Source organism: Geotrypetes seraphini, chromosome 4 (assembly GCF_902459505.1).
Source record: "Geotrypetes seraphini chromosome 4, aGeoSer1.1, whole genome shotgun sequence".
Taxonomy (NCBI): domain Eukaryota; kingdom Metazoa; phylum Chordata; class Amphibia; order Gymnophiona; family Dermophiidae; genus Geotrypetes; species Geotrypetes seraphini.
Window position 1 is genome coordinate 91,535,725 of NC_047087.1, and position 27,541 is coordinate 91,563,265.

A 27,541-nucleotide genomic window follows, 5' to 3' on the forward strand; every position below is an offset into this window, starting at 1 on the left:
TTAAGTTTACAGTAAAATGTGGAGGGTTACAACCCCCCACAACCCCCCAACGCTGGCGCGATTTCTACTAAGTAAACTGGGGGGGGCTCCCCAACAAAACCCCCCGTCGGAGCCCCTAAAAACTGTAATTTTCTTCGGCGCGCGCCTCCGTTTTGCGCTCAGTTGTCGGCGCGCGCCTTTATCTTTTGCGGGGTTGTCTTTGAACCAGTTACTGGCACAGCAGTGAACCTCCGACACTGCCTCCTTGCGCTGTTCCTCTGCATCTGCCCAAGCAGAAACAGGAAGTTTTGTCACAGAGGGTAGATTGTGGCAGAGGAACAGTATGACGAGACAGGGGCAGTGCCAGAGGATTACTACTGCACCAGCAACCCCCCTTCCGAATCCAAAAGATATTTGAATTTGAAAAGCTGAGGAAGGGACTTCGAACTGGGATAAGAAAAAGATATCCTGGTCCATGCCCCCCCCTTCCCTCTATGCCAACCCTGCCAGCAAATCCAAAAATGATTTGAAAATATGTTTGTGTGGAGCAGGGAAGCATCAGTCCAGGGTAGAGGGAAGGTTGTCAGTAAAGCTCAAATTGCAGCTTCTATTCTGTTTTCTAGCTACAGTCTCCTTATAGCTCAAGCTATTTGTATCTGGTTGGTTATCTCTTCCCCATTCTCAGAAACCAGAAATGCAAGCCTGGTCATAGGGATGTCCCTCTTTCTTCCCCCCAAGGCCCTTACAGCAGCAGCTCAAGTTTTGGAACTGGTCCTGCAATAATGTAATAACTAGGTACAGGAATGTTGTTAACTTAAAATCGGCATGCTAGGAAATTTTCCACGGAGCCAAAGGGAAATTTCTCCAATGCAAACTCAGTCTAAATAAGAACATATGGACTCCAAAATTCCACAGGTCCCTGAACCTACACAGTAACATGTTATTTTCTTTTGAAATATATTGTAAGTCGTTTACTCAGGCTGTGGTAATGATTACAGACAGACATTCCTCATGATATCTTCCTGTTCTTTTTAAGGGGAATTTTTGTTTTAATCCTGCTGGTGAAGAGCATGGGACACTAAGATCCCCAGTTCATGTGCTAGAGTCAGCAATCCAAGTATCTCTTATAATCAACATCTTCAATTTCTTGTCATTCCATAACTATAGTAGTAACATTTGAATCTACCTTCTACAGATAAAGCAACATGGTTGTCATGTGAGTTCACTTGAAAGTACAGAAATAAAGATCACCAAGAGTAAGCTGAGTCAAGCCTGCATTTAACTTATACTACTGTAGATTTGATCATTTCAATTTCTTTAACAAAGGCAGGCTTACAAGTCTATGCAGGCAAAAGAAGAAAAACTGGGTCAGCTTAGTCTGTTCCTGTTGATCTGGACCCATTTGGCATCCCTATCCTCATTCCCTTTCACTGTTTTTACTCTTTAATTTTGTGGGGCATTAGTCAGACATGGAGCCCTGAACCAGCCTTTAGAGGACTCGGAATTGGTTTTCAGCTCTTCCTCTGCAGGCAGCCATGGCTAGGAGGGGAGGAGAGGAGAAAGATGTGGAGAGCGAGAACAGTGCATAATATGGGGGGTAATGCAGTATATTGGGGGGGGGAGACAGATGGAACAATGAGGGATGGTTTTTGTGATAGTAATAGTGATAGGGGAGGAGGACAGATGGAGGCAGGACAGTGTGTCAGTGAAGAGATGAGTGCTGCTGAATGATTGAGAGTGAAACACAGGTTTGATGCTGGATGTTGCAGGGCTTGATAGAGAAGAGCATTGATGGATGGTTTGGGAAGAGAGAAAGGGATGATGCTGGATGGCAGGGGAAGAGAGGGACATATGTTGGAAATGGGCTATGGAAGGAAGAAAGAAGGGAGATGGTGGACAGGAACAGGAGGTAGGAGAAAGGAAGAGAGGAAATGCACATAGATGTCAGAATGGAGGAGGTGGAGGGAAAGGGAAGAAGAGCTAGAAACTAGATAGATTAGAGAAGGAGACATTAAAATAGAAGACAGTCGGATGTGAAAAATAGATATGGGACAGGGAATGAAGGTGAAAGGAGGAGAGAAAAGAAATAGTGAATGGACAGGAAGCCCTGGAAACAGCACAGAGATAGGAAAGCAGAACCAGAGTCGGGGAGTAAAAATGATTAGAAAATAAAAGATAACAAAGTAAGAAGAATGATTTTCAGTTTAGTAATTGAAACATGTCGGTTCAGAGAATTTACTTCTGTCTATCGTTTTTACTGTGCAAGAGGAAATATGAGGGGGACACATTATGCAATTAATCATCATGCAGTTAAATATTTTAATTGCAGTTAATCAAGTCTCTAGGACTCGAGCACGAGTCGATGACACCTAACAACAACAATCATGTGATTATGCAGTGGATCATGCAAATAGAATCTCCTTTTTGCATATCAGCATTTTTCACTTTAGCAGTGCAGTCCTCAACAGTAATGGAAACACTCTCCAGCCACTGCTGCTAAGAAAAAAAATATCATACAAATTCCATAAGAAATTGTTCCAGATCTAGATTGGTCTTAGGCAATTCGGCTTCAGCAGCACACCACACATATATGTAGGAAGCAAACATTCACTTGCTACAGCAACTCTTGCTGTGCAGAGTCACACAGAAAAATGCTCAATATAAATTTGGTTGTTCATTCTTGATCTTAAGAGGGACCTTGTTCAGTGGATTCCATTTCATCTGAATCTGTGACAGAGGGGCTAGATCCCTTGCCATCTACTTAATTTTCTGCTGAGCTTCCTCTGTTCCCATGATAGGCCCTGATGGTAAGGCATATTGACCCCTGCAAGCTGGAGGGAAGGTGTGCATTGCCTGGGGAAATGTGAATCTAGTCTATTTCAGGTTCTCTCGCTATTAGTTGGTAGTGAGAAGGCTGAGGTAAAAGATAGTTGTGAAAGGATAATGGTTAATTGAAGCATGACAAATGCAACAAACAAAGGCATAGCTACCAATGTTTTCTTAGCAGTAGATTTATTTAAAACTTTATCTTGTAACAACTAATAAATCTTCCTTACTGATAAATCAAAGTATTACCGTATTTTCGCGGATATAACGCGCACCCGTGTAAAACGCGCACACGGGTATAGCGCGCAGAAACCACAATATTATGTATAAAAACTTTTGTATACCGCGCTCACGGGTATAACGCGCATGCTGCCCGACTGTCCTTTCGCCCGCCCCGACTCTCCTCTGGCCACCCCGACTCTCCTTTCGCCCGCCCCGACTCTCCTCTGGCCACCCCGACTCTCCTTTCGCCCGCCCCGACTCTCCTTTCGCCCTCCCCGACTCTCCGTGCGCTGTCCCGACTCTCCGTTTACCCGCCCCCCCCCCCCCCGGCAGGACCACTCGCACCCCCACCCCGAAGGACCGCCGACTCCCCGACAATATCGGGCCAGAAGGGAGCCCAAACCCTCCTGGCCACGGCGACCCCCTACCCCCACCCCGCCCGACGCCCGATTCACCCCCCCCCAGCAGGACCGCTCGCACCCCCACCCCGAACGACCGCTCGCACGCGCTCCCACCCGCACCCGCGATCGGAGCAAGAGGGAGCCCAAGCCCTCTTGCCCGGCCGACTCCCCGACAATATCGGGCCAGGAGGGAGCCCAAACCCTCCTGGCCACGGCGACCCCCTACCCCCACCCCGCACTACATTACGGGCAGGAGGGATCCCAGGCCCTCCTGCCCTCGACGCAAACCCCCCTCCCTCCCTCCAACGACCGCCCCCCCCCAAGAACCTCCGACCGCCCCCCCAGCCGACCCGCATTTTATTGAATGCCTTTTGAAAATCCAGATAGTATTGATCGGCTTACCTTTATACACGTTTAGTCACCCCTTCAAAGAAATGTAGATTGGTGAGGCAAGATTTCCCTTGACTAAATCCATATTGGCTTTATCTCAGTAATTCATGCTTATGTTCTGTAATTTTGTTCTTTATAATAGTCTCTACCATTTTGCCCAGCACTGATTGTCAGTCTCACCAGTCTTGTAGCATAGACCCCATACTATTTTGGTCACTTTTTTTCTGAAGAGCTTCGAGTTGTTTACATCCTTGGCAAGATAACTGCCTCCACAGCTGAAAGAGCATACCATATGTAGTCTCACCAAAGACTTGTATAGGGGCATATCACCTCCTTTTTTCTCTGAGCATTTCTCTGTGCACTGTGCAGCCAAGCAATCCTTCTGGACTTGGCCATCACCTTGTCACATTGTTTTACCAACTTGAGATCCTCAGACACTATTAAATGAAATACTAGAACATGTAGGGACTCCATTATTTGGATAGGATCAGAAAAACAAAGAACATCAATCACACAGAATAAAAGACATAAATATCCACCATGATATGCTGACAGTCATATAAAGGCTCACCTAACTAAGGTGATCTGGATAGGCTGTAGTAAAAAAAAGATTTAAGAGCCAATTTAAATCTACTTCAAAATTGCTCTACACATAAATCATGAAGTACTGAGTTCCAGAGAAAAAGGGCCAGATTAAAAAAAAAAAAAAAAAAAGTGTGGAATCAAGGTATGATTGTGCCAAGGGTGGGAAAGAAAGAGCTATATATAGATCAGGGATCTGAAAGAACCTCCTTCAGGGCCGCAATCCAGTCAGGTTTTCAGGATTTCCCCAATGAATATGCATGATATCTATGTGCATGCACCGCTTTCAATGCATATTCATTGGGGAAATCCTGAAAACCCGACTGGATTGCGGCCCTCAAGGAGGGACTTTGAGACCCCTGATATAGATGAATGAGACAGCTTGTATGGGATGACAAATAGGATGGAGTGTCCTTTTAAAAGAGTATTGTGAGTTAACAGAAGAATCTTAAACTTTATGCAATGTCAGGGGTGTCAAAGTCCCTCCTCGAGGGCCACAATCCAGTCGAGTTTTCAGGATTTGCCCAATGAATATGCATGAGATCATTTTGCATGCACTGCTTCCATTGTATGCTAATAGATCTCATGCATATTCATTGAGGATATCCTGAAAATCCGACTGGATTGTGGCCCTCAAGGAGGGACTTTGACACCCCTGCGATAAGTAATTGGCATTTCGTGCAAATGGTTTCAAAGTAACCATGAACACGATCTGATAAACAGGCTTGACATAGCACCCTCGGAACAACATTTTGAACTACTGTAAACACTATATACTACTACTTCTACCTAGCCGCAACATTGTGCAAATGTTGAAACCGGAAATGTACAGAGTAAAAGGTTGTTGTTGTTTTTGTTTTTTTTTACTAAAAAGAATGGAAACAAACTGCTAGAATAGTTATTCTGAAAATATTTGCAAAATGCAGTTTTTAAAATTACTCAAATTTGGTTTTCTGTGCATGAATCCCATAGTTGGGAGGCTGCATAAAATTCAGTAGTGGGCTGCCTTTGGCTCATGGGCTGAAGGTTGCCCACTCCAATGTAGCATTTTATTTATCATACTTTGTTTTCTGGTCTTCTCTGTACTTTAGATGTAAATCAAGCTTTACAGTGCTGTAAAGAAACTATTCTATATGGTGTGTGTGGTATAATATAACATTTACCCACCCTTTTACTAAGTCACAGTAGACGTTTCTAAATTGGCCCTGAGCACTAAATGCTCCGACACTTATAGAATTCCTACGCCTGTCGGAGTATTTAGCACACTGGGTCGCAGTAGAAACCTCTACCAAGGATTAGTAAAAGAGGACCTTATTCATTAAGTATTTTTTTTACAACCCAGATAAGTTTTTCCAGTGCAGTAGGTGAAACATTCTAGACATGTGGGTTATCTCCCAATGGCCGCATGTCTAGAATGTCTCACCTATCTACTGGAAAAGATATTATCAAGGTAAGGACATAATACGCTTTTCAATAACTAGACTAAAAGAAATTTCCTGTTGTTTTATGAACATGTATTTTTAGGTTTTAGGCTTTTTAGAAGAAAAGGAAATATGCTATATAACACTGTTTAAGAGGAGAGTGGTGTAATGGTTAGATCTACAGCCTTAATCCCTGAGGTTGTGGGTTCAAACCCCGTGCTGCTACTTGTGACCCTAGCAAGTCGCTTAATCCTCCACTGCCCCAAGTATATTAGATAGACTGTGAGCCCGCTGGGACAGATAGGTGAGAATGCTTGAGTACCTACCTGATTTGTAACCTGTTTTGAGCTCCTTTGGGAGGATGGGCTAAAAAACCAAATTGAATAACTAATACATAAATTCGTGAAATTTAACATTTTATTTCATAGTTTTTCTGCCCACTACAAAGACTGTAGTTAAAATGCATTCTAGCTATATATTGTAGAAAATATTTGGTATTTGGAGGCATACTGTAACTGTTACTGATTGCACCATTGCTGAGCTTGTAAAAACCCATGAGTTGGGTCTGTTTTTTGCCCCTGCATAGGAGTCTGATGGCCAAGGCTGCCCTTTCTGCCGGTGTGAGATCAAAGGAACAGAACCAATTATAGTAGATCCATTTGACCCAAGAGATGAGAACAGGTGCTGTAGTGTTTTGGATAGTTTTGTTATACCCATGCTGGACTACGATGATGATGATGACCGAGAGGAATCCTTAATGATGAACCGGTTGGCTTCGGTCAGAAAGGTAATAATTTATGCATTTCTGCTATCTTTGGAAAAACAGACTGGTTTGATGGGTGGAAAATAAATTTAAAATAAGGCTTGTTTACAAAGTTAGATTTATCATCTTCCTGCTGTTCTGTATAATTGTGATACCCAGTACAACCAGATAAAGGATATTTAAATAATTTAACCTTTTCATGGTTTGGAAATGGAATGTTTAGGATATAGTTAATTTATGTTTATTACTGAATTTACTATATTGCCTAGGAAAATAGTTGCCATACTGGGACAGACTGAAGGTCCATCAAGCCCAGTGTCCTGTTTCTAAAAGTGACCAACCCAGGTCACAAGTACCTGGCAAGATCCGAAGAGTAGAACAGATTTTAAGCTGCTTATCCTAGAAATAAATTGTGGATTTTCCAAAGTCCATTTTAATTATGCCTTTCCAAAAAGCAGGCCAAAGCAGTTTACACTCGTAAAATAGGAAAAGAATGCCAATTTTAAATAGGAAGGATATCCTTATTCATTCAAACAATAAAGCTACATGCACAACCAAGGGACAGAAGAACCGCTGAATGGAAAAACAAGAGTTTTAATATATATATCCAGCATTGTTCAAATCTACTTGGGGCTAATCCATTGTCGTCACCTCAAAATTGCAGGCTTTAATCACAGGACATTTACTCAGACTTGTGTTTCTCTACCTTTTCAGGTTTATAATAAGTAATGGCAAATGTTTAACTGCTATCTGAATAACTTGTGCATTTAATTTAGGCCTACTGAATAGCAGACACAAACTAAATGTTTTTTCCTTTTTTTATTTTAAAACATGTAGCCAGTGATTTTTACTTGTGAGAACAATAATATCCTGCTTGTCCTTGAAGAAAGCACAGTTGTTTTCCTGTAACAGGTGTTCTCTAAGGAAAGCAGGATATTGGTCCTGCAAAACATTCCTTTCTTCGTGGGTAGGAGTTGGCTTACTGAATTACATAGTAACATAGTACCCACTTTCTTCAAAATTGAGCCCAAAGTGAAAATCAGATATTGTAAGAATAAAAGCTAAAGACAACAAAATTGTACCTAACTATAAAATTAATAAAAGAACCAGCAAAAAAAATCTCCTTTTCTGAAGCTTCTCCTTGCATAGCTAAATATTGAATTGAGATGACCTTTGCTGATTCAGGAACTCCTACACATATTTAGTAGAGCAGACTGGATAGGGCTGCAGCTTTGTAAATAATGCTTGACCTTGGGCTCATTAGATAATGTCCCAGAACTGATACTGTATGTTCCTTTGAGAACAGCTGCTACAAGTAAGCATCCTCATTTTACTGTGATTAATTTTTACTTGCATTTAAAATCTTCAAATTTCTTCAATTGTCTTATTTTATAATTGCAATATAATTTGGAGGCCAGAAGATGCAAAAAATAAAGTTTTGGTCTTGGGGACATACAGCTTGTTAAGTTTTCAGGATATCAACAATGAATATGCATAAGATAAATTTTCATAGATTAGGGAACTCCACCTGCAAGTTTATGCATATTCCTTGTGTATCTCCTTAACATCTGATTGACTGTGAAGTCCCCAGGACAAGTTTGAGAAGCTCTGATCTATGCCTTAGTTTATATAACAGAACCAGAAATGTTAAAATGAGTATCAAAATTTTACAAATAGTTACTAGTAAGTGCTAACAATGATAGATTTAATGTTTATTTTAGTACAAATGTCTTAACAGCAATTCTAATTCATTGGACTGAATAGCAAAAGTGCTTCAAAGATTTGGATTTGCTTCACTTGGTTGGAAAGCTATAGACTTTATAAATGCTGTGACTTCAAGTATGTGTTTTATCTGAAAGCTCTCCTTCTCATGTACCTTTCTGACTTATATTATATATTTATTTTGACCTTGCATTGAGTTAAATGTCCTTATATTAAATTGCACTGTACACTGTGTAAAAATGATTATCTGAGGACAAGCAGGCAGAATATTCTCATATTCTCTGTGTGGGGTGACGACATCCACAGAGCCCGGCACGGACAGTGCAAAGTCACGTTAAGTCTTGAGACTGCCCATACCGTGCATGCATCGGTGCCTTCCTACCCGATGTCAGCTGGCAGGACCTTCAGTTCTCAGTTTTCTGCGGAGCTAAGAAGCTATTCTTAGAGTTTCTCTAAGCATGTCAAACTTATACATTTTTTGTGCTATCTCAGTGCTTTAAGTGCTTTTCGTATTCCACTTGCCAAAAATCATTGTCTGTACATCCTTTAGTTTGTAGATTCTTGAAAGGCCTTTTCCATTCCAGACCTTCAATCAAGCCTCCTCCTGTATCTTGGGACCTTTCCACTCTGATGAAGCCTCCCTTTGAGCCACTCTCGACTTCATCTCTGAAACTTCTTATTACTTGGAAAGCAACCTTCCTTTATCGCTATCCCGTCTGCATGTTGAGTCAGCTCTTGTATCAGATCTAGCTTAGACAACCATCTACCATGATAGAGTAGTTCTTTGCACCCATCCCGAGTTTCTCCTGAAGGTCATCTGCGTTTCATCTAAACCAGTACATAGTTCTCCCTGTCTTATTTCCAAGACCCCACTCTCGATGGATTGTAAATGTGCTCGTGCTTATTACTTGGATTACACCAAACCTCTCAGAGCTTCCACTCAACTATTCCTGTCTTAATTCAAACAGACTTGGAACTCTTGTCACCAAGAGAACCATCTCCACATGGCTAGCAGACTGTATCTCCTTTTGCTATGCTCAAGATGGGCTCAGGCTTGGAGACCATGTCATGACACATAAAGTTTGAGCAATGGCGGCTTCTGTAGCTCATCCACATTCCATTCCCATTGAGGCCATCTGTAAAGCAGCTACCTGGACCTCAATTCATACCTACACATCCCACTATTGTTTGAAAAATCATTCCAGACATGATAGTCAATTCAGTCAAGTATTTCTACAAAATATATTCTCCATTTAGATGCCAACTTCCCTCCAACCCTTGTGGTTTCACCAGGCTCATGGTAGTTACCAGCAACCCTCTTCTCAGAGGCATGTTCCTGGCAGCTAAGGAGTCCCATATGTGAGAATATGCTGCTTGCTTGTTCTAGGATAAAGCACAGTTACTTACTGTAGCAGATGTTATCCGAGGGCAGCAAACAGATATTCTTACAACCCTCCCTCGTCCCCTAGTTGACTTCCTAGCTTTATTACTGAACTGAAGATCCTGCGAGCTGACATCGGGCAGGAAGGCACCAACTCATGAGCGGTACAGGCAGTCTCAAGACTTTTTTTTAAAGTGGCAGTATATTTTTGCACAGTCCATGCCTGGCTCCATGGATGGCGTCACCCCACAAGTGAGAATATCTGCCTGCTGCCCTCAGATAGCACAGTTAGTTACCTTTAGCAGGTATTATATTAACATTTAGATTTTCTTATGTTTGAAGTGTAATGATAGGCAGAATTCACCAGTGACATCACCAGGCTCCTCACCGCTTACTCAGAGAAGAAAGCCACCTCTGGATCCCCTGCAGATGCCACATCTTAGCTTGCCACCAGTTCCCCCGCGACTAGACCTTATTCAGAAAGGAGTATCTCGGTCTCCCTGTGCCAGCCCTACGGGCTCACCAAAGGTAAATACTGCTACAAAAGTGATATTGGATGGAAAGAAGCTCTGTATGGTCTATAGTCTATGCTGCAGGATATGATGTTAAATGTATTACCATTACTGTTCCATTATTCAAGCTATAGTCTCTGTGCCTGAGAGCTCTAGTGCTAGATAATTGTTTGTGGCATGAATTAGAAGTTCTGAGCCCAAAGCTTTGTTCTTTGGTTCCTGTAAAAGTCAAAACCAGTTATTTGATGAAAAAGACTTCTGCTAAGAGACTATATCTTTTAAAGAATGGCATGGAATTGTTTAGAAAAGAAAAACGCATTCAATTTTTTCTTTAAAAAAAAAAATTCATAGTAATTGTCACATCAACTGACCTATACTGACAAATTTCTATTCTCAGAATTTTAGTTTACCAAGTACTGATTCTCCTAAACACTTTCTGATGCCAGGACATTCCTTTTCTAATGAGTATTTAAAAATCCATGAGTGCATTGCAAGCTGGTCTGCCCTGTATTCATAATTCAAAACTCTGGTATCATAGAACCCAACTTTTCAAAATAATTAGGGATGCTCAACAGAAGTGTAGCTTAGTTTTGACATGTGGGGGAGCAGTCTTTTTTAAAATAGGGGGGATATGCAAGAAGGAATATAGCACCCAACTTAATTATCTCTTGATGTAAAGAGAGGAAATCCTTTCTTTGTTCTTGAGTAGTTTTAGAAACATCAGGGTATAACCATATTTACTGACCCCCTAATAATTTCTGAGAATTCTTAAAATATAATTTCAAAATCAGATTAGCCTTCTGTTCAAAAATAAAGGTCACCAAAAGAGTGGCTCTTTCAGTGTTGACTGTTAAAGTTTGTTCAAGAAGTGCAGACACATTTTCAAAATCAATCTGAGTCTCTTGACCATTCTTTTTTCCTGATTCTTTTTGCGGAGCCTTTTTATTTGGCAAGTAATAAATTTTATTAATTGAAGGAATATTATTTAGGGGAATTTTTAGATTTCTCAGAGAAATATCTTTTAAGAAAATCAATAGGTAAAACACCTGGGGCCAAAGGAAAATTCAGGAAACAAAGATTTAACCGCCGGTTATAATTTTCTATCCAGTTTTCTGTGAATTAAGATGTTATCCTTAATTTAGCTGCTTTAAACTGCTGCAAATGTAGTATCTCTTGCTGTGTTTGCCTGGCCTGGACGTCAAACTCCATTTTCATCGAGTCTACAGTCTTGGTTAAAGTATCCAATTTAGTTGTAATATTGGTTACCTCCTCTGTGGACTTGGCCACTTTAGCCTCCATTCATTGTAGTAGTTGCCAGATATCGTTCAAGGAAGCCTCTGTTGGAGCGGGTACTATCCCTGCTCTCTTGATTGTAGACATCAGCTGTTCTGCTGTTGATGGTGTGCCCTTGCTTGGAGACCCTGTATATCCACTTCCGGGATCGCAAGTCTCCTGTCCCAGAGCCTTGGTTGAAGCTGGACACGGAGGGTTGAGGATAAGCGGAGGTGATAGCGATGTTTCAAGGCCCGAAAGGGCAATAGGCTCTCCCAAGCCTACATTCAGCTGTCCAATCCTCCGGATACTTGTGCTATCGTTAGTAAAGCCGTGAAGAAACGGTCGTCAGTCTGCTGGACTGGGGTAGACGCTAGTGCTGGTGAGCGTATGGCTCTAATCACCCCTTTCCTCTTTGTGTGCGATATATCAGCAGTGCTGAAAAATTACAGCACACGAAAACAGGTAATAAGGTCACTTCGAAAATCCAGCGGCTGTCAGCTTTTGACTGCATCTTACTCTCGGCTCTCACACTTCCGCCAACTTGCCCCCCCCCTCCCAAACACACACACACACACTCACACTCACCTGTCTGGCACTTTCTAGTTTGAGGGAGAAGGACAGAATACCAGCTGCTTCCCGCCCTTGGCTTTAGCTAGCACAGACATCTTGAATGCATTTTAGGTTCAAACAATTTTTATTGATGCAAACACAGCAAATACAACACCAGCGCACCCCAAAGGTGCACAGTACAAATAATAATGCATCATATACAATAATAGAACAAGCATATACAATTAAAGAGTAACATCAACCAAGCTCCCTCCCCTTCCTTCTCTAAATAGGGCAAGTGAGATTAATGAGGGTGGAAAGGCACTCCAAAGCCCTGTACTCTTATGAACCCCAAAAATGTCATACCACCCCTTCCCCCCACCTGAGCCACTTATCCTATCTTTGACTAATTGCCAAAACCTTCAATACACCCCATTTCCCCTCCTCAAACCCCCTCTCCTCCCCCCAATGATACTCTCCACCCTGCTCCACCAGTACTCACTATTACTCTCCCAACAAATTAGGACACCCATCTTAAAACCGCACTGCGGCCCTTAGAATGTAAGACTTGCAGATAAGGCTCCCATATATTCAAAAACAGCATCTTTCATTTCCTAGACCCTCCGGCATCTTGCGCTTCCCAATGACCAACTGATGCAATTGGTTCCGCCAATGCCAATATGCCGGAGGGTCCGGAACCATCCAGCACTGAAGAATACATTTCCTGGCCAGTAAACTCATCTTCTACACAAAGCTCGATGCCCCCTAGGTAAATGGCCAAAAGCCTCTGGCAAATCCAAGACAAAGTGGTCCGGGGTACCTGCGTAAGACTCTCCCAATTAACCCTGACATATAAGAGATTATACGCCTCCAGAAGCGCTGAATAATGGGGCAGAACCAAAAGGCATGTCCCAAAGTATGACCCCCCATCCCACATTTATGACATAGTGGTATAGGAAGACCTCCACTATAAAACATCTGTGTACGAGTGTAATAAGCACATAAGGTCACCCTATAATACGTTTCCCGCAACCAAGCACACGGGGTCACCCCAGGCATCGCCCTCAAAGTAAGGGCTACATCCCAATGTCCCAGATTAATCTGCAATTCCTTTTCCCATTTACCCTTGATGCTCTGGTAGTCCCTGGCAGGTTGTAAATCTTGCAAACTAGCATAAATGCTAGAGACTGTAAGAGATGCCCCCTCCTCTCGAGCAAACAACTCCCGCAGCCTGGCCCCCAAGTGCAACCTCAATTGTGCTCTGTTGAGGGATCTCACATAGTGTTTTACTTGATGACATGCAAACTGCGCTTCCCAGGTCTCCCCCACCTTAGCTAGTAAATCTGCATATGTCAACAGCTCCCCATCATCCCCCAAAATATGTTCTAAACTTGTAACTCCTTTCCCTTTCCAGGACAGATATTCTCTTGATTCCTTTCCCGGAGGAAAGGCCGGGTTTCCCCGCAAGGGCAAGAGATCAGTGACCATCGAATCTCCTCCCAAGGCATGCACAAGCCAACACCAAGCCGCTTGCAATGCGCTAAATAATACACTGGATCTGATAGAAGGGGGCAGTGCCCTCCGAGAACTATGCAGTAATGTAAACACATCATAGGGAGCAAAAAACTCACGTTCCATCAGAAGAGGGGTATAATTGCTAGTCATATTCACCCAATCTCCCAAATGACGAAGCAGACACGCATAATTATAAATCCGCACATCCGGTAATCCTAATCCTCCCCTTTGCCAATTCCCGAATAACTGAGACACCTTCAATTTAGGTTTCTTAGCCGCCCAACAAAAATGAGTAACCCCTTTATAAAGAATTTTCCAGCTTTTGTGTCTGTAGTTTGACTTCAATCTTCTCAGTAGTTCTTCTCTATCTTTATACCGCCACATGTTGTCTTTCTTTCCACAGCTACTCTCTCATTTCCTTCTACTCTCAACAACACGTGCCATTTTCTTTGGGCCTGTGAGAGGGTGGTATAAAGCAGATTTCCTTAAGAACACTCCATCAGTGAAACAGAGCCACCTTAGGAACAGATTTGTTATGCTGTGTGGCCAGAAGGGCAGGGCTCAAGCAGAGAACAAGAAATTTAAATGCCCCTGGCAAAGCAGGATTGGGAGGCCCTGAGTAATGACTGCTTAGCTAATGCAGAGAGAAGACTACAGTCCTGAGGGAAGTGCCAGGGAAGAGGAGTAGCATGAGCCTAAGAGTTTCCCTGGGGTGGGAAATTGTGTTCAACTCAGACTCCAGGAGTTAATTATACCTGCAAAGGAAACTGCTAAGTTAGGCGATAACCTTAAAGTACTGTATATACAGAGAATACCTGATTTTGGTGTATGCCCTGAACTGGCCTAAGATGGTGCTAGGAGCCACTTTGTTTGGGCCTGGCTAGCAGTCAGCCCTGTTAAGAGTATTTTCTGTGACTATATTGAGAGAGACTAATTAAAAGGACTAAGCCTGTGAAGTAACAGCTTTGATTTTTGTTCCCTTTTGTACATAATGTTTTGACTTCTACCTGCAACCTGTATATAAGTGTACCATATTTATGAGAGGTCCTGCTGCTAGCTACTCTGCCATAGTCTTTCACTAAAGCTTTTCTCTTATTCTGTATTTGTATCCTCTGCATTTAAGTAGAAAAATTATGGTTCTTAATTAGGTCCTCTGACCCTTACATATTTCCATAGTGTTTTAATGTGTAACCAGTTTGTCTAGTCATCAAGTTGACTGATGGCATCCAGTTAAATGACTTGTACTTGTGTCTGTTTTTAAATTGTTAATGGCAAAACTTTTTAACAATTTATTTCTAAGCAAAGTACATTGGTAGGTGTATCTTGATACATCAAAGTGTCTGCTGTGTAAAAATGGTTTCATGAATGTGCCACCTTGTGGGCCATAGCACAAAACTTCCCAGGGTTTTACTTTGTCATATTGTTCCATATTAAATGATTACGTACTGAAAATAGGTTGTGAGGAGCGAGATGTGCTCTTCCTACTTTTGTCACCTATGCATAGTGAGGACAATAAATTTTTTGTTGTGAGCCAAGGAAATAAAGCTATGCCTTGAACCATTCATTCTTTTAATAGTGTTGAATGGAGAAGGTCAGAAATGACTGCGATAGGAAAACTGAGTAGCTTCATCTCAACATAGGGCATTAATGTAGTAGAGAGACATTTTGTTTCATTTTAGAAGAGATGCTTTTAAATAGTGATACCAAAAGGTGAAAGTTAAACTTGATAAACATTGAAGAAAGTACACTGTCTCAGCCAAAAATCCTTGTCTGAGAAGTACCACATGTTTTTATTGCTTAGTTTGAACCAAGAATACATGAAATTATAGGAACCAACTTTTCACAATTAACAGGGATGCTAAACCCAATGGAAATTACCTCTCCCTGGACATAGTCAAAGAGTTTGTTTAATATTAGGGGTGCCCGAACACCCATAAAACCTACAGAGCTGACCGGCTACTATGCGTGAGACTTATTTGACACTTCAGGGTATTATGTAAAAATAGATGCCCATGTATAGAATTTTTCTCTTCTTTTTGCTCAGTCTTCCCCGTGCATGATGAGGAAACAGGATAAACCACTTCCAGCACTACCGCCTCCTCTGAGAGATCCCCCCCCTCCACCTCCCGAGAGACCACCTCCCATCCCACCTGACAACAGGATAAATAAGCACATACACCACGCAGAAAGTCTACCTTGCAGAGACCAACCCATGCCTCTCGAAGCCTGGTGCCCAAGAGATATTTCTAGCAGCACTCAGCTATCGGGATGTCGGATAGCAGGGGATGGGTCTCCAAAACCTGAACTTGCTGCTGGTGCTGCTGCTTCCTGCATAAATGGAAGACACACCCGGATGAATTCAGACCCAGGATTTATGCGGAAACAGCATAGGCATCACGATTTACCTTTAGAAGGTGCCAGGGTAAGAAATTATGGCAAATATTAATCTTGGGGGTTTTTAAACATATGTTTTAACTAAACACTTAATGGGCTGTCATTAATGCATATTTTAATGGCTTCTGCTTATACTTTGTTTATGAAGGGCCTTATCTTGTGAAACCCAATTTCAAAAATTCCCATGCTGTCATAGTAAAATAAGCCATTGTGCTATCTTCCTTGGTTTTCATAATAGCAAAATAAGCCAACAGGTATTCTTTTCTAGGATTTGAGGTTTGATAATACTCCCCCCCCCCCCTCCGTATTTGCGGGGCTTAGGGGCAGAGCTGGCCCGCGAATATGGAAAATGTGCGAATAACTTTTGGGCTGACTCTGACCCACCTCCCGGACCTTCCCTGGTGGTCTAGCAGTGGCGCGGTGCAGGAACAATCTTCCTACACTCCTGCCTTGTGCAGAGCCGTGCTATGCACCTGTGCTGTGAGTGAGTTCCTGTGGGCTCTTGGGTTTTTTATTTTTTTGGGGGGGGGGTGTTGGGGGGAGGGGGTCTTTTATTGTTAGATTGTACTTTCGGTCAATATATTCTTTTCTTCAAAGTTTTTCCAAGTTTTATTAGTGCTTGATAAATCGCTTATTAAAAACCTAAGCGATGTACAATTCAAGTAAAATAGAAATACAAATACACTGACCTTTAAATTTAAAAAAAACATACTGGGTTAACACACATGAAACAAGAGGGTAGAGGGGGAAAGTTACAATATATTTGTAGAGGAAAATATACATTTAAGGGAAAAATAACTCAGGGAAGGGAAAAAAGCAAAATTATGGGATATTAAACCTAGCGTTAAAAAATAAAAATTTGTAAATCTGAGATTCATATGTTAAAAGCTTCCTTGAAAAAAATAGGTTTTTAAAGCTCTTTTAAAAGAAATGAGGTCCTTTATGTCTCTAATGTACTGAGGTATAGAGTTCCATAAGGTAGGGGCGATAATTGAAAACATGTCTTGTCTTCTAGTACCAATAATTTTTAAAAATGGAACTATTAACAGATTGTTTGAAGCTGATCGAAGGGTCCATGAAACGTTATATGGAATGAGCAGTCTAGTGATGAACTGAGGTTCATTATAGATCATAGATTTAAAAACTAGCAGTAATATTTTATACGAAATTCGATGAGCAATAGGAAGCCAATGGGAGTCTATCAACAGAGGGGTGACATGGTCAAATTTTTTTGCGTTATAAATTAGTTTGATTGCAGTGTTTTGGATGATTTGTAGCCTCCTTTTTTCTTTTTGCGGTATATTGAAAAAAAGGGAATTGCAGTAATCGATTTTGGAAATAATCAACGAGTGGATCAATATATTTATAGACTTAGGTTTAAGAAACTTGGATATAGAACGTATCATACGTAATTTATAGAAACATGATTTAACTGTGTTCCCTATATTATCGTGAAATGAAAGCTTGTCGTCCACGATGATACCTAAAATTTTTAATGAGGTATCTCAAAGATGAGGTATTTCAAAGATGAGGTATTTCAAAGATGTGTACCTCAGAGTTTGAAGCAGGTTAGTGTGCTCCTTTTACTGAAGAAGCATTTAGATCTGACTAATTACTGTCCTGTGTCCTCACTGCCATTTCAATAAGAATTTATAGAAGGTAGGGCTTGAATAGGGTAACCAGATGTCTGAATTTCCCCGGACATGTCCAGGGGTCCGGATGGCTTTTCAAAACCTGGCACTTTGTCCGGGTTTTGAAAAGCCTCCTCTCAATCGTGTTGGGCAGGAGGCAATCCGTGCATGCGCAGATTGCTTCCTGCCTGACCAAAGCAGTAGGCGGGGGGCGGGTCTAGGGTGTCCGGATTTTGCAATCATAAAATCTGGCAACCCTAGGCTTGAGCAACTCCAGGATTTTTTTTTTTTTAAGGATAATGGTTCATTAGATGTGCGCTAGTATGGATGGCAGAGAGGACACAGAATGGAGACTTTGTGCTTATTTTCAGTGGGTATTGGATAGAAGAGTGTCTTAGCTGTTAATGTTGTTTGAGGTTTCAGTGTTTGATACAATAGACATCTAGGGTTGTCTGGAAAAACTGTGTGAATTAAAGTTTTTCCTATGAATTTGATTGTGCTTGTTCAGAAAATTAAAATTATAATAATAAAAAAGTAGAGTCCACCCTGGGGTCATTCAAAGCTATTGATTACATAAAGCTCAATTTTTCTTAAAATTTGCTATTAATTTTGCTTAATAGAGCAAATTTCTTGGTATTATAGCTATAACTTTTGTGTTTTCACACAAGCAGTGATACATTGATAAAAAGACATTTTATGCAAAAAAAAATCTAGCAGTATTTTATTAAATGAACTTTCAATACCTGCACTTTATTTTGGAAAATAACTGAAATTTAATGTACTTCGCTAATAGCTTAAACATGTACACTTTGGTGTAGTCATCTACCAATGGCTTTCCATACATTCAAGCATTCCGTGTCTTCTTGAGATAGTCAGGATAAAGCCTGCAATGCTGTTCAACTCCTTGCAACAAGGCCTCACGCTGCACTGGATCAGTTATCAGTTTAACACCTCGTTCGGTTCTGTCGTTAACCACCCTTTGCTTTGTGTTATAAGAGAGTTCAGCAGTGGATAGATGTGTGTGTGTGTGTGTGTACAGTATGTTTTATTGTGATGAGATTTAAAAGTTATTAGGTATGTCAATGTTAAATGTGTAAGTTTCATGAATGGTATACTATAGTGCAGAAGGTGTTACTGACATTTTCCTTTGTTTCAGATTTTAAGTGCTTTATATATATTATACCTTTGGTTTAAGAGACATATGTGTATTATGAATTACATCTTATGTTTCTTGTTCCTTCCTAGAACCGGGGATAGATAGGTTAGAAATAAAAGAAATATGCACACCTTATCATGGTGATATCTGAGTAGAGTTCTGATAGACAAATTTAGCAGAACTCACCCTTACCTCCCGAATGTTCATAATGACTGAAGTGGCTGTCTGAAAAGAATCTTAATGAAAGCAATGAGGAGATAATGAATGGTTTGTTGAATTTATTTAAAGGTTTTTTCCAATGGTCACCTGGGAAGTGAAGAATATGATGTACCTCCGCGACTTTCCCCTCCTCTTCCAGTCATCTCCATTCTCCCTGTTATAAAGTGAGTCATGTTTCTTCAGTAGATGATGTTGGTTGATTGCAGGTGATAGCTGCCTCTTCCATTTAACTACTGACATGTTTGGTTTATCTTTGTAGAATAATATTTCATCCTTAGGTGTATCTCCTTGTTGCACATTTTCCTTTGATTCTGTTTGCAACTTCTAGTTCACCTCTTTCTTCTGATTCCTCAGCTTTTTGTTTCTTTTGACCCCCAAAAACCTTAGACTGCCTTGAAAAGCGTTTACTATCCACATTGGCTAGCAGACTGCATCTCCTTCACTTATAGCCAAAGCAGACCTAACTGTCATGGCTCGTGATGTCAGAGCCATGGTTCTGGCAGTAGCATCTGCGGTTTGCAGAGTTGTTTCATGGATATCAGTCTTATCATTTTTATTTGGAAATGAATTTCCCATGTGGCAAGTAAGCTTAGTTGTAAAATAAATTGGAGAAAAACTATATTGATAAATTCACCTAACTTATAATATATCAAATAAAGTGAATATGATTATATATTGCTTAATAAAAAATAAGATGTAATAAAATATGAATTAGAGTGCTCAGCGTGATATCTTATTCAAAACCAGCAGGTTTATGGAATAAAGATGTAATATAGCTACATCATTGCACTCACCTGCCTACCAACCCTACAATATTGATTAAGTCTGGTCTATCTCAGTTGACTAATATATATCAGACAATATGAAAAGTACTTAGCTGGATCCTAGTGAAGATGATTATCAGGTGAAAACTATAGGGTCCACTTTACTTGTACTCATCTTCACAAGATGAAAATAGAAGTATGTATGCTTGTAGGTTGTTGCAGGTGCTGACAATCATGCAATGAACTAATTCATATTGATGTAGCTGGCTTTGAAAAAAGTGTTGTAAACGTGAGTCCCCAAAACAAAAAAACTGCTTTAACAAAAATCACCATGTATCCAAAAACTCCACAACGTGAAAAGTTAAAATGTCCAAAATCTCAACACCGATCGTGTTTCACTAAGAGTTGCTTCATCAGGAGGAAACAATGAAAACTAAACAAAACACATTAAAAAATGCAGTTAAAAACTAACATGTTCCAAGAATATCGTATAAATTCAAAATGAAAATTACCTTCGGAACTCCTAATGGAGGGATCACGCCGCTAGAGAATCTCAGCAGAGATAGCTGAATCAACGTAAGCTGTATTGACGTTTATCGGAACGTCAAATGATCACGTGATGAATAACATGAATGTAGCAAATTAATGCTTGTAACGGAAAACAGAAACTTAACGATCATCTAATGGTCCATTCTATTTCTTTGTTAAGACCATTAGGTATTACTGTTTTCCAAGAATAAATTAAACGTTGTTCATGATATATAAGAGTATGAGAGATATCACCCTGTCTGTTGAACTTAAATTGCCTGATTACACAGAACTTTAGATCATTTAATGAATGACCAGCTGAATACCAATGATCAGTTAGAGGAGCTTCTGATTTATTAGTGCGGATACTGCTCAAGTGTTCCGCTATTCTCAATTTAATAGCCCTCTTAGTTTGACCAATGTATATCTTATTACATGGACAGAAAATCCCATACACTACTTGAGAAGTGTTGCAATCAGAATGTCCCCGTAAGTAATATGGTTTATCCATATTAGGTAACTCTATTTGGTCAATGGTCAAAGAATGACAACAATATTTACATTTGCCACAACATGTGTGTCCCCTTGAAATATTATTATCTTGATTAGTGGAATTACCATTGAAATATTCTCCTAAATTTTTATTCCTTTTATGTGCAAACATAGGGACCTCAGAAAACACTGAATGAAAACTCAATATGTTCCAATGTTTATGTATTATCTTTTGAATGTGAGACGTTTTATTGGAAAAAGGTAAAACACCTTCTGTATTTTCTTTGAGCCTTACAATAAGTACCATTCCATTTTATTTCCAAGTTGCATTCACAAACTTAAATAACCGAAAGAGGTCATTAAGGCACCTAAATTAAAGTAACAGTTGCTTATCCCAGGACAAGCAGGCAGGTATTCTCACTAGTGGGTGATGTCATCAGACAGAGCCCCGGTACGGACGTCTCACAAGCACGTGTTGCTTGTAGAAACTTAAAGTTTCTAGATGCCCGCACCGCGCATGCGCCGGTGCCTTCCTACCCGGAGATCCGGGCGTGTCTCCTCAGTTCTTTCTTTTCCGCGGAGCTGAGAAGTTCAACTTCTTCATGCGCTAGCTGAATTCAGTTAAATTTGCCTTCCTTGTCCGCGTTTTCGTTTTCTTTTAATTACAGTTAACAGTTCTTTTCTTTTTCAGTAAAAAAAAAAAAAAAAAAAGAAGATTATTTCCTCCGGCGGGTCGAACGGGCCGGCCACGTGGCTCAGGCCCACTGGCTTCGACCTCGCGGCGGAGATTTTCCGGCCTATGTCCCGGCCAATCACCGGGTTTAAAAAGTGCAGCAAGTGCCAACGCGCGATTTCACTCACGGACCCTCACTGGCGCTGTTTGCAGTGTTTGGGCCCTGACCACATCCCGAAATCGTGCAGGCCTTGCTCTACCCTTACGGCACGCTCATTCAAGCGGCGTTGCCTATTGTGGGAATCGATGTTCAAGATGGACGCAGCTAAGGATCCCTCAGCCTCCACTTCATCTGATACCTCCCCGGTTCGGGCGAAACCGGCATCGACCCCTCCTGCATCGAGTGTGGTGAAACCGGCATCGCTCACCCCGACACCATCCACGAGCTCGACGTCGGTGCCTGCCCCGGTCTCCTCGGTTCAGGTACCTCTTCCTTCCACAGTGCCACCAATGGTCATCAAAGTGCCGAAAGCTACTAAGCAGAAGCACTCGGCCTCGAAGGAACGCGATGTCCATGCAGGAGGACCCCCTTTCGGTGCGGATCCCTCCTTATCGGCTTCGCTACGGTCCGTGCTGGAAGCTCAATTCGTTGAGCTCATGCAGACCATCGGACCCGGGCTCATCGCTGCCATACAGGGTGACCTCCCGGTACCGGTCCAAAGGGGCGGTCCGCCCCCTCCCCCTCCCCCACACCGTTCGACCTCGACAACCGACGAGGACGAACGGGGGAGGGCGGCGATGCCCGCGCGGCAAGCCTCGCTTACCGATATGCCGCCATTAGAACCCATTACGCCTCCGCGCCAACATGGGACCAGACCTCCGATCGATACTCGAAGCCCTGGGCATAGTCAGGAAGAGTTCTTCCGTACTCCTTACCAGACTTGGGTAGCATCGCAAGAACCCGCATCGCAAACCCAGTTGCGATCCACTGCTTCCAGCCCTATCCACTTGGGGGCCTCGGGAGACCATGCGATGCACAGACGATCCCGATCCCCGTCCCGCCACCGAGACGGGCACCGATCGAGACACTCATCCTGGCACTCCTCACGCCATTCGGAGGTGTCACCGCAGAAAAAACTGCAACGTAGGGGATACTCCTCATCAAAGGTGTCCCCTCCGAGGGGCCCGGAGTACGAGGAGACACCGGTGCCCGATTCTCCTTGTCACTCCCCGATGTCCACGGACCTGGAGGCCTCCTCCTCCTCCAGCCCGTCCCACAGACCGACGCTGGCGGAACAATTGTCCTTCTCATCATTCCTCCGACAAATGGCGGATGATCTGGATGTGACCCTTGACACGGGCTCCCGATACTCCAAAGAGTATCTGGACACCATGCATTTACCTAACCCTCCAACGGAGTCGCTTCGGCTCCCCTTGCATAAATTACTGGACCAGACCTTCATGCAGTGCTTCGAAACACCGTATTCCATACCGGCGATCCCCAGCAAACTCGATGCTCGATACCGCATCGTGCACCATAAAGGGTTCGAGGGCCCTCAACTCTCCCACCAATCCCTACTGGTCGAGTCCTCCCTTAAACGCTCTCATCCCTCCCAGGTCTACGCCTCTGTACCGCCGGGCCGAGAGGGGAGAACGATGGACAAATTTGGTAGAAAATTCTACCAAAACTCCATGATGGCGTCACGGGTGCTAAACTACAACTTCTTTTTCTCTTCCTATCTGGAGTTCTTCTTGCCGGTGCTCCGCAAGTTCACTCCGTTCATAGACAACCAAGCTCGATTCGAGTTCGAGGAAGTGGTAGCCTCCCTCTCCCAATTACGCCTCCAGCTGATGCAATCCTCCTTCGATGCATTCGAACTCTCGGCACGCGCCGCCGCAAGCGCGGTAGCTATGCGTCGCCTGGCATGGCTCCGTACTATCGATATGGATCCCAACCTACAGGACAGACTCGCCAACGTACCATGTGCTGGAGCTGACCTGTTCGATGAGTCTATCGAAACTGTTACCAAGAAGCTGTCGGATCATGAAAAATCCTTTCAATCCATCCTGCGGCCCAAACCCAAACCTCAACAGTCTCGACCTTCCAGGCCACCCCTGATTTACCAGCGGCGTTACATGCCCAGACAAACGCCTGCTGCGAGACAGCCTGCGAAGAGACAACCTCCCCAGAAGTCTCAGCAAAAACTTCAGCCACCGGCTGTACCTAAGGCTCCCCAGCCCTTTTGACGCCCCTCCCGGGAGCATAACCTCGGCCTCTCCCATAGGGGGCCGCCTCCATCTTTTTTACCACCGATGGGAGGCCATAACCACGGACCTATGGGTCCTCTCCATCATAAGAGAAGGATACTCTCTTCAATTCCACCGGGCCCCCCCGGACCATCCTCCAAGAGAGTATCCTTCAAGCTCGACGCAGACCGCCCTTCTTCTTCAGGAAGTCCAAACCTTACTTCAGCTTCGGGCTGTCGAGCCGGTCCCGTCAGACCAATTGAACCGAGGGTTTTACTCCCGGTACTTCCTCGTCCCGAAGAAAACGGGCGACCTGCGACCCATTTTAGACCTTCGGGCCCTCAACAAGTTCCTGGTCAAAGAGAAGTTTCGCATGTTGACTTTGGCTTCTCTATACCCCCTCCTCGAGCAGAACGACTGGTTATGCTCCCTGGATCTCAAGGAGGCCTACACTCACATCCCCATTCACCCGGCCTCCCGAAAGTTCCTCAGATTTCGGGTGGGAAATCTGCACCTACAGTATCGAGTGCTACCATTCGGCCTATCTTCGTCCCCCAGAGTCTTCACAAAGTGCCTGGTGGTAGTGGCCGCAGCACTCCGGGACAGGGGTCTACAGGTGTTTCCATACCTCGACGACTGGCTCATCAAGGCCCCGTCAGCCCCAGAGGTCACTTCGGCGGCCTTGGCTACAACCTACTTCCTCCAGAATTTGGGCTTCGAGATCAACTTCTCCAAGTCTCATCTACAACCCACCCAGTCCCTCCCCTTCATCGGAGCGGTCCTGGACACCACCCGACTCCGAGCATTCCTGCCCCGGCAACGCATGGAGTCTCTTCTTCATCTCTGCCAGTCGGTGGCTACTCGCCAAACCCTACCGGCGAGACAACTGATGGTGCTCCTGGGCCATATGGCCTCCACAGTACACGTGACACCCTTTGCCAGACTCCACCTCAGGATCCCCCAGTGGACCCTGGCATCACAGTGGAATCAGACATCCGATCCACTGTCCAAACGCATCGTAGTCACACCTGCTCTTCGGCAGTCTCTACTTTGGTGGATGACCTCTTCGAATCTATCCAGAGGTTTGCTGATGCACTCTCCCCCCCATCAGAAAGTTCTCACAACCGACTCGTCGAATTACGCATGGGGGGCCCACCTGGAGGGTCTCCGCACCCAAGGATTCTGGACCAGTGCGGAAAGACTACACCAAATCAATCTATTGGAACTCAGAGCCATCTTCAATGCGCTCCAAGCTTTCCAACACCGACTCCACGACATGGTAATCCTCATTCGCACAGACAATCAGGCCGCCATGTATTATATCAACAAGCAAGGAGGCACGGGCTCGGCCCTCCTTTGCCAGGAAGCTCTACGAGTCTGGGACTGGGCGGTGCGCCACAACGCCCTACTCAGAGCAGTATACATCCAGGGGGAGAACAACGTCTTAGCAGACAAACTAAGCCGTCTGCTACAACCGCACGAATGGACTCTCCATTCCAACCCCCTTCACCAAATCTTCACGCAATGGGGGACGCCTCAGATAGACCTCTTTGCGGCTCCCCACAACGCCAAACTGCCTCAGTTTTGCTCCAGGATCTACACTCCTCATCGCCTCGAGGCAGATGCTTTTCTACTGAACTGGGGGAAACGATTTCTATATGCGTTCCCACCATTCCCGCTGATCCAGAAGACTCTGGTCAAGCTGAAACTCGAACGGGCCACCATGATTCTAATAGCTCCTCGGTGGCCCAGACAACCTTGGTTCTCCCTCCTACTTCAACTCAGCAGCAGGGAACCAGTACCACTTCCAGTGTTTCCTTCACTACTTACTCAACATCAAGGATCACTACTTCATCCCAACCTGCAGTCTCTCCACCTGACAGCTTGGTTTCTCTCAACGTAACCCCTCACCAATTCTCACAAGAAGTGAGGGAGGTCTTGGAAGCTTCCAGGAAGCCCGCCACTCGACAATGCTACTCCCAGAAATGGACCAGATTCTCCTCATGGTGTGTTTCTAAGTCAAAGGAACCTCAGCGAGCTTCCTTATCCTCCGTGCTGGACTATCTCCTACACCTATCTCAATCTGGGCTCAAGTCCACATCCATACGAGTCCACCTGAGCGCTATTGCGGCGTTCCACCAGCCTCTACAAGGGAAACCCCTCTCGGCCCATCCGGTGGTCGCCAGATTTATGAAAGGACTCTTCCATGTTAACCCTCCTCTCAAACCACCCCCAGTAGTTTGGGACCTCAATGTAGTCCTTTCCCACCTCATGAAGCCCCGTTTGAACCACTCAACAGGGCCCCTCTGAAGTATCTCACCTGGAAAGTGCTTTTCCTTGTAGCCCTTACGTCCGCTCGCAGAGTCAGCGAACTCCAGGCATTGATGGCGGACCCACCATTCACAGTATTCCACCATGACAAGGTGGTCCTCCGCACTCACCCGAAATTCCTGCCTAAGGTGGTCTCCGAATTTCATCTCAACCAATCCATTGTACTTCCAGTATTCTTCCCTAAGCCTCATTCTCACCACGGAGAATCGGCCCTTCACACTCTAGACTGCAAACGTGCCTTGGCTTTCTACCTGGATCGCACCAAGCCACACAGAACCACTCCTCAACTTTTTGTCTCCTTCGATCCTAACAAGTTGGGAAGACCCGTATCAAAGCGCACCATCTCTAATTGGATGGCGGCTTGTATCTCTTTCTGCTATGCCCAGGCTGGATTATCACTTCCTTGTAAGGTCACAGCCCATAAGGTCAGAGCAATGGCAGCCTCAGTAGCATTCCTCAGATCAACACCAATCGAGGAAATTTGCAAGGCTGCCACCTGGTCCTCGGTTCACACATTCACCTCACATTATTGTCTGGATACCCTCTCCAGACGGGATGGACAGTTTGGCCAAACAGTATTGAAAAATTTATTCTCTTAAGTCGCCAACTCCCCCTCCATCCCACTGAGGTTAGCTTGGAGGTCACCCACTAGTGAGAATACCTGCCTGCTTGTCCTGGGATAAAGCAATGTTACTTACCGTAACAGTTGTTATCCAGGGACAGCAGGCAGCTATTCTCACGTCCCACCCACCTCCCCTGGGTTGGCTTCTCAGGCTAGCTACCTGAACTGAGGAGACACGCCCGGATCTCCGGGTAGGAAGGCACCGGCGCATGCGCGGTGCGGGCATCTAGAAACTTTAAGTTTCTACAAGCAACACGTGCTTGTGAGACGTCCGTACCGGGGCTCTGTCTGATGACATCACCCACTAGTGAGAATAGCTGCCTGCTGTCCCTGGATAACAACTGTTACGGTAAGTAACATTGCTTTTTCAGTGTTTACAGAATACTAGCACATGCATGTGGGATTGGCACCCTTAATTAGCATATATATGCATAAACGATGAGCATTATTTCTGTTACCTTGGTAAAGTTTTAAGTATCCTTGCTGAGTTACACTATTGATCCATGCTAAATGTGACAACGTCCTTTGGTAAATATTGACTCCTGATGCAGGCTAGAAAACGAGCACTTATCTCTTAATCTTCTAAAATCACCGCAGTCTGCAGTTGAAGCCAAGTGCAGATCTACCACACTCAAAAGGCTAATTTAGATTTCATTTATTGGTTTCTTTTAAATATCCCGATTTTTTTTAGATATCTAAAAGAATATTTAAAAGAAACCTATAAATGAAATCTAAATTAGCCTTTTGAGCGCAGTAGATCTGCACTTGGCTTCAACTGCAGACTGCGGTGATTTTGTAATATCAGAAGACTAAGAGATAAGTGCTCGTTTTCTTATTTGTTTGAAATATATTGAATACCTATGATAAAGGATTGAACAGTGATCACTTCAAAGTAATATAATAGTGATTGATATAAGATACAACGGAGTTTTTTTAAGACCAAGGA

The 27,541-nt window shown here is 43.5% G+C and overlaps 1 protein-coding gene across 1 annotated transcript in view; it reads left to right on the forward strand.

The window, feature by feature from the left end:
• The window catches only part of CBLB (Cbl proto-oncogene B), a 209,836-nt gene that overhangs the window by 158,915 nt on the left and 23,380 nt on the right, over positions 1 to 27,541 (forward strand). The window contains exons 9-12 of the mRNA XM_033942334.1: positions 6,408 to 6,608; positions 10,030 to 10,215; positions 15,583 to 15,960; positions 19,008 to 19,102. Of these exons, the coding sequence (XP_033798225.1) occupies positions 6,408 to 6,608; positions 10,030 to 10,215; positions 15,583 to 15,960; positions 19,008 to 19,102 (860 nt within the window). The remainder of the gene's footprint in view (positions 1 to 6,407; positions 6,609 to 10,029; positions 10,216 to 15,582; positions 15,961 to 19,007; positions 19,103 to 27,541) is intronic.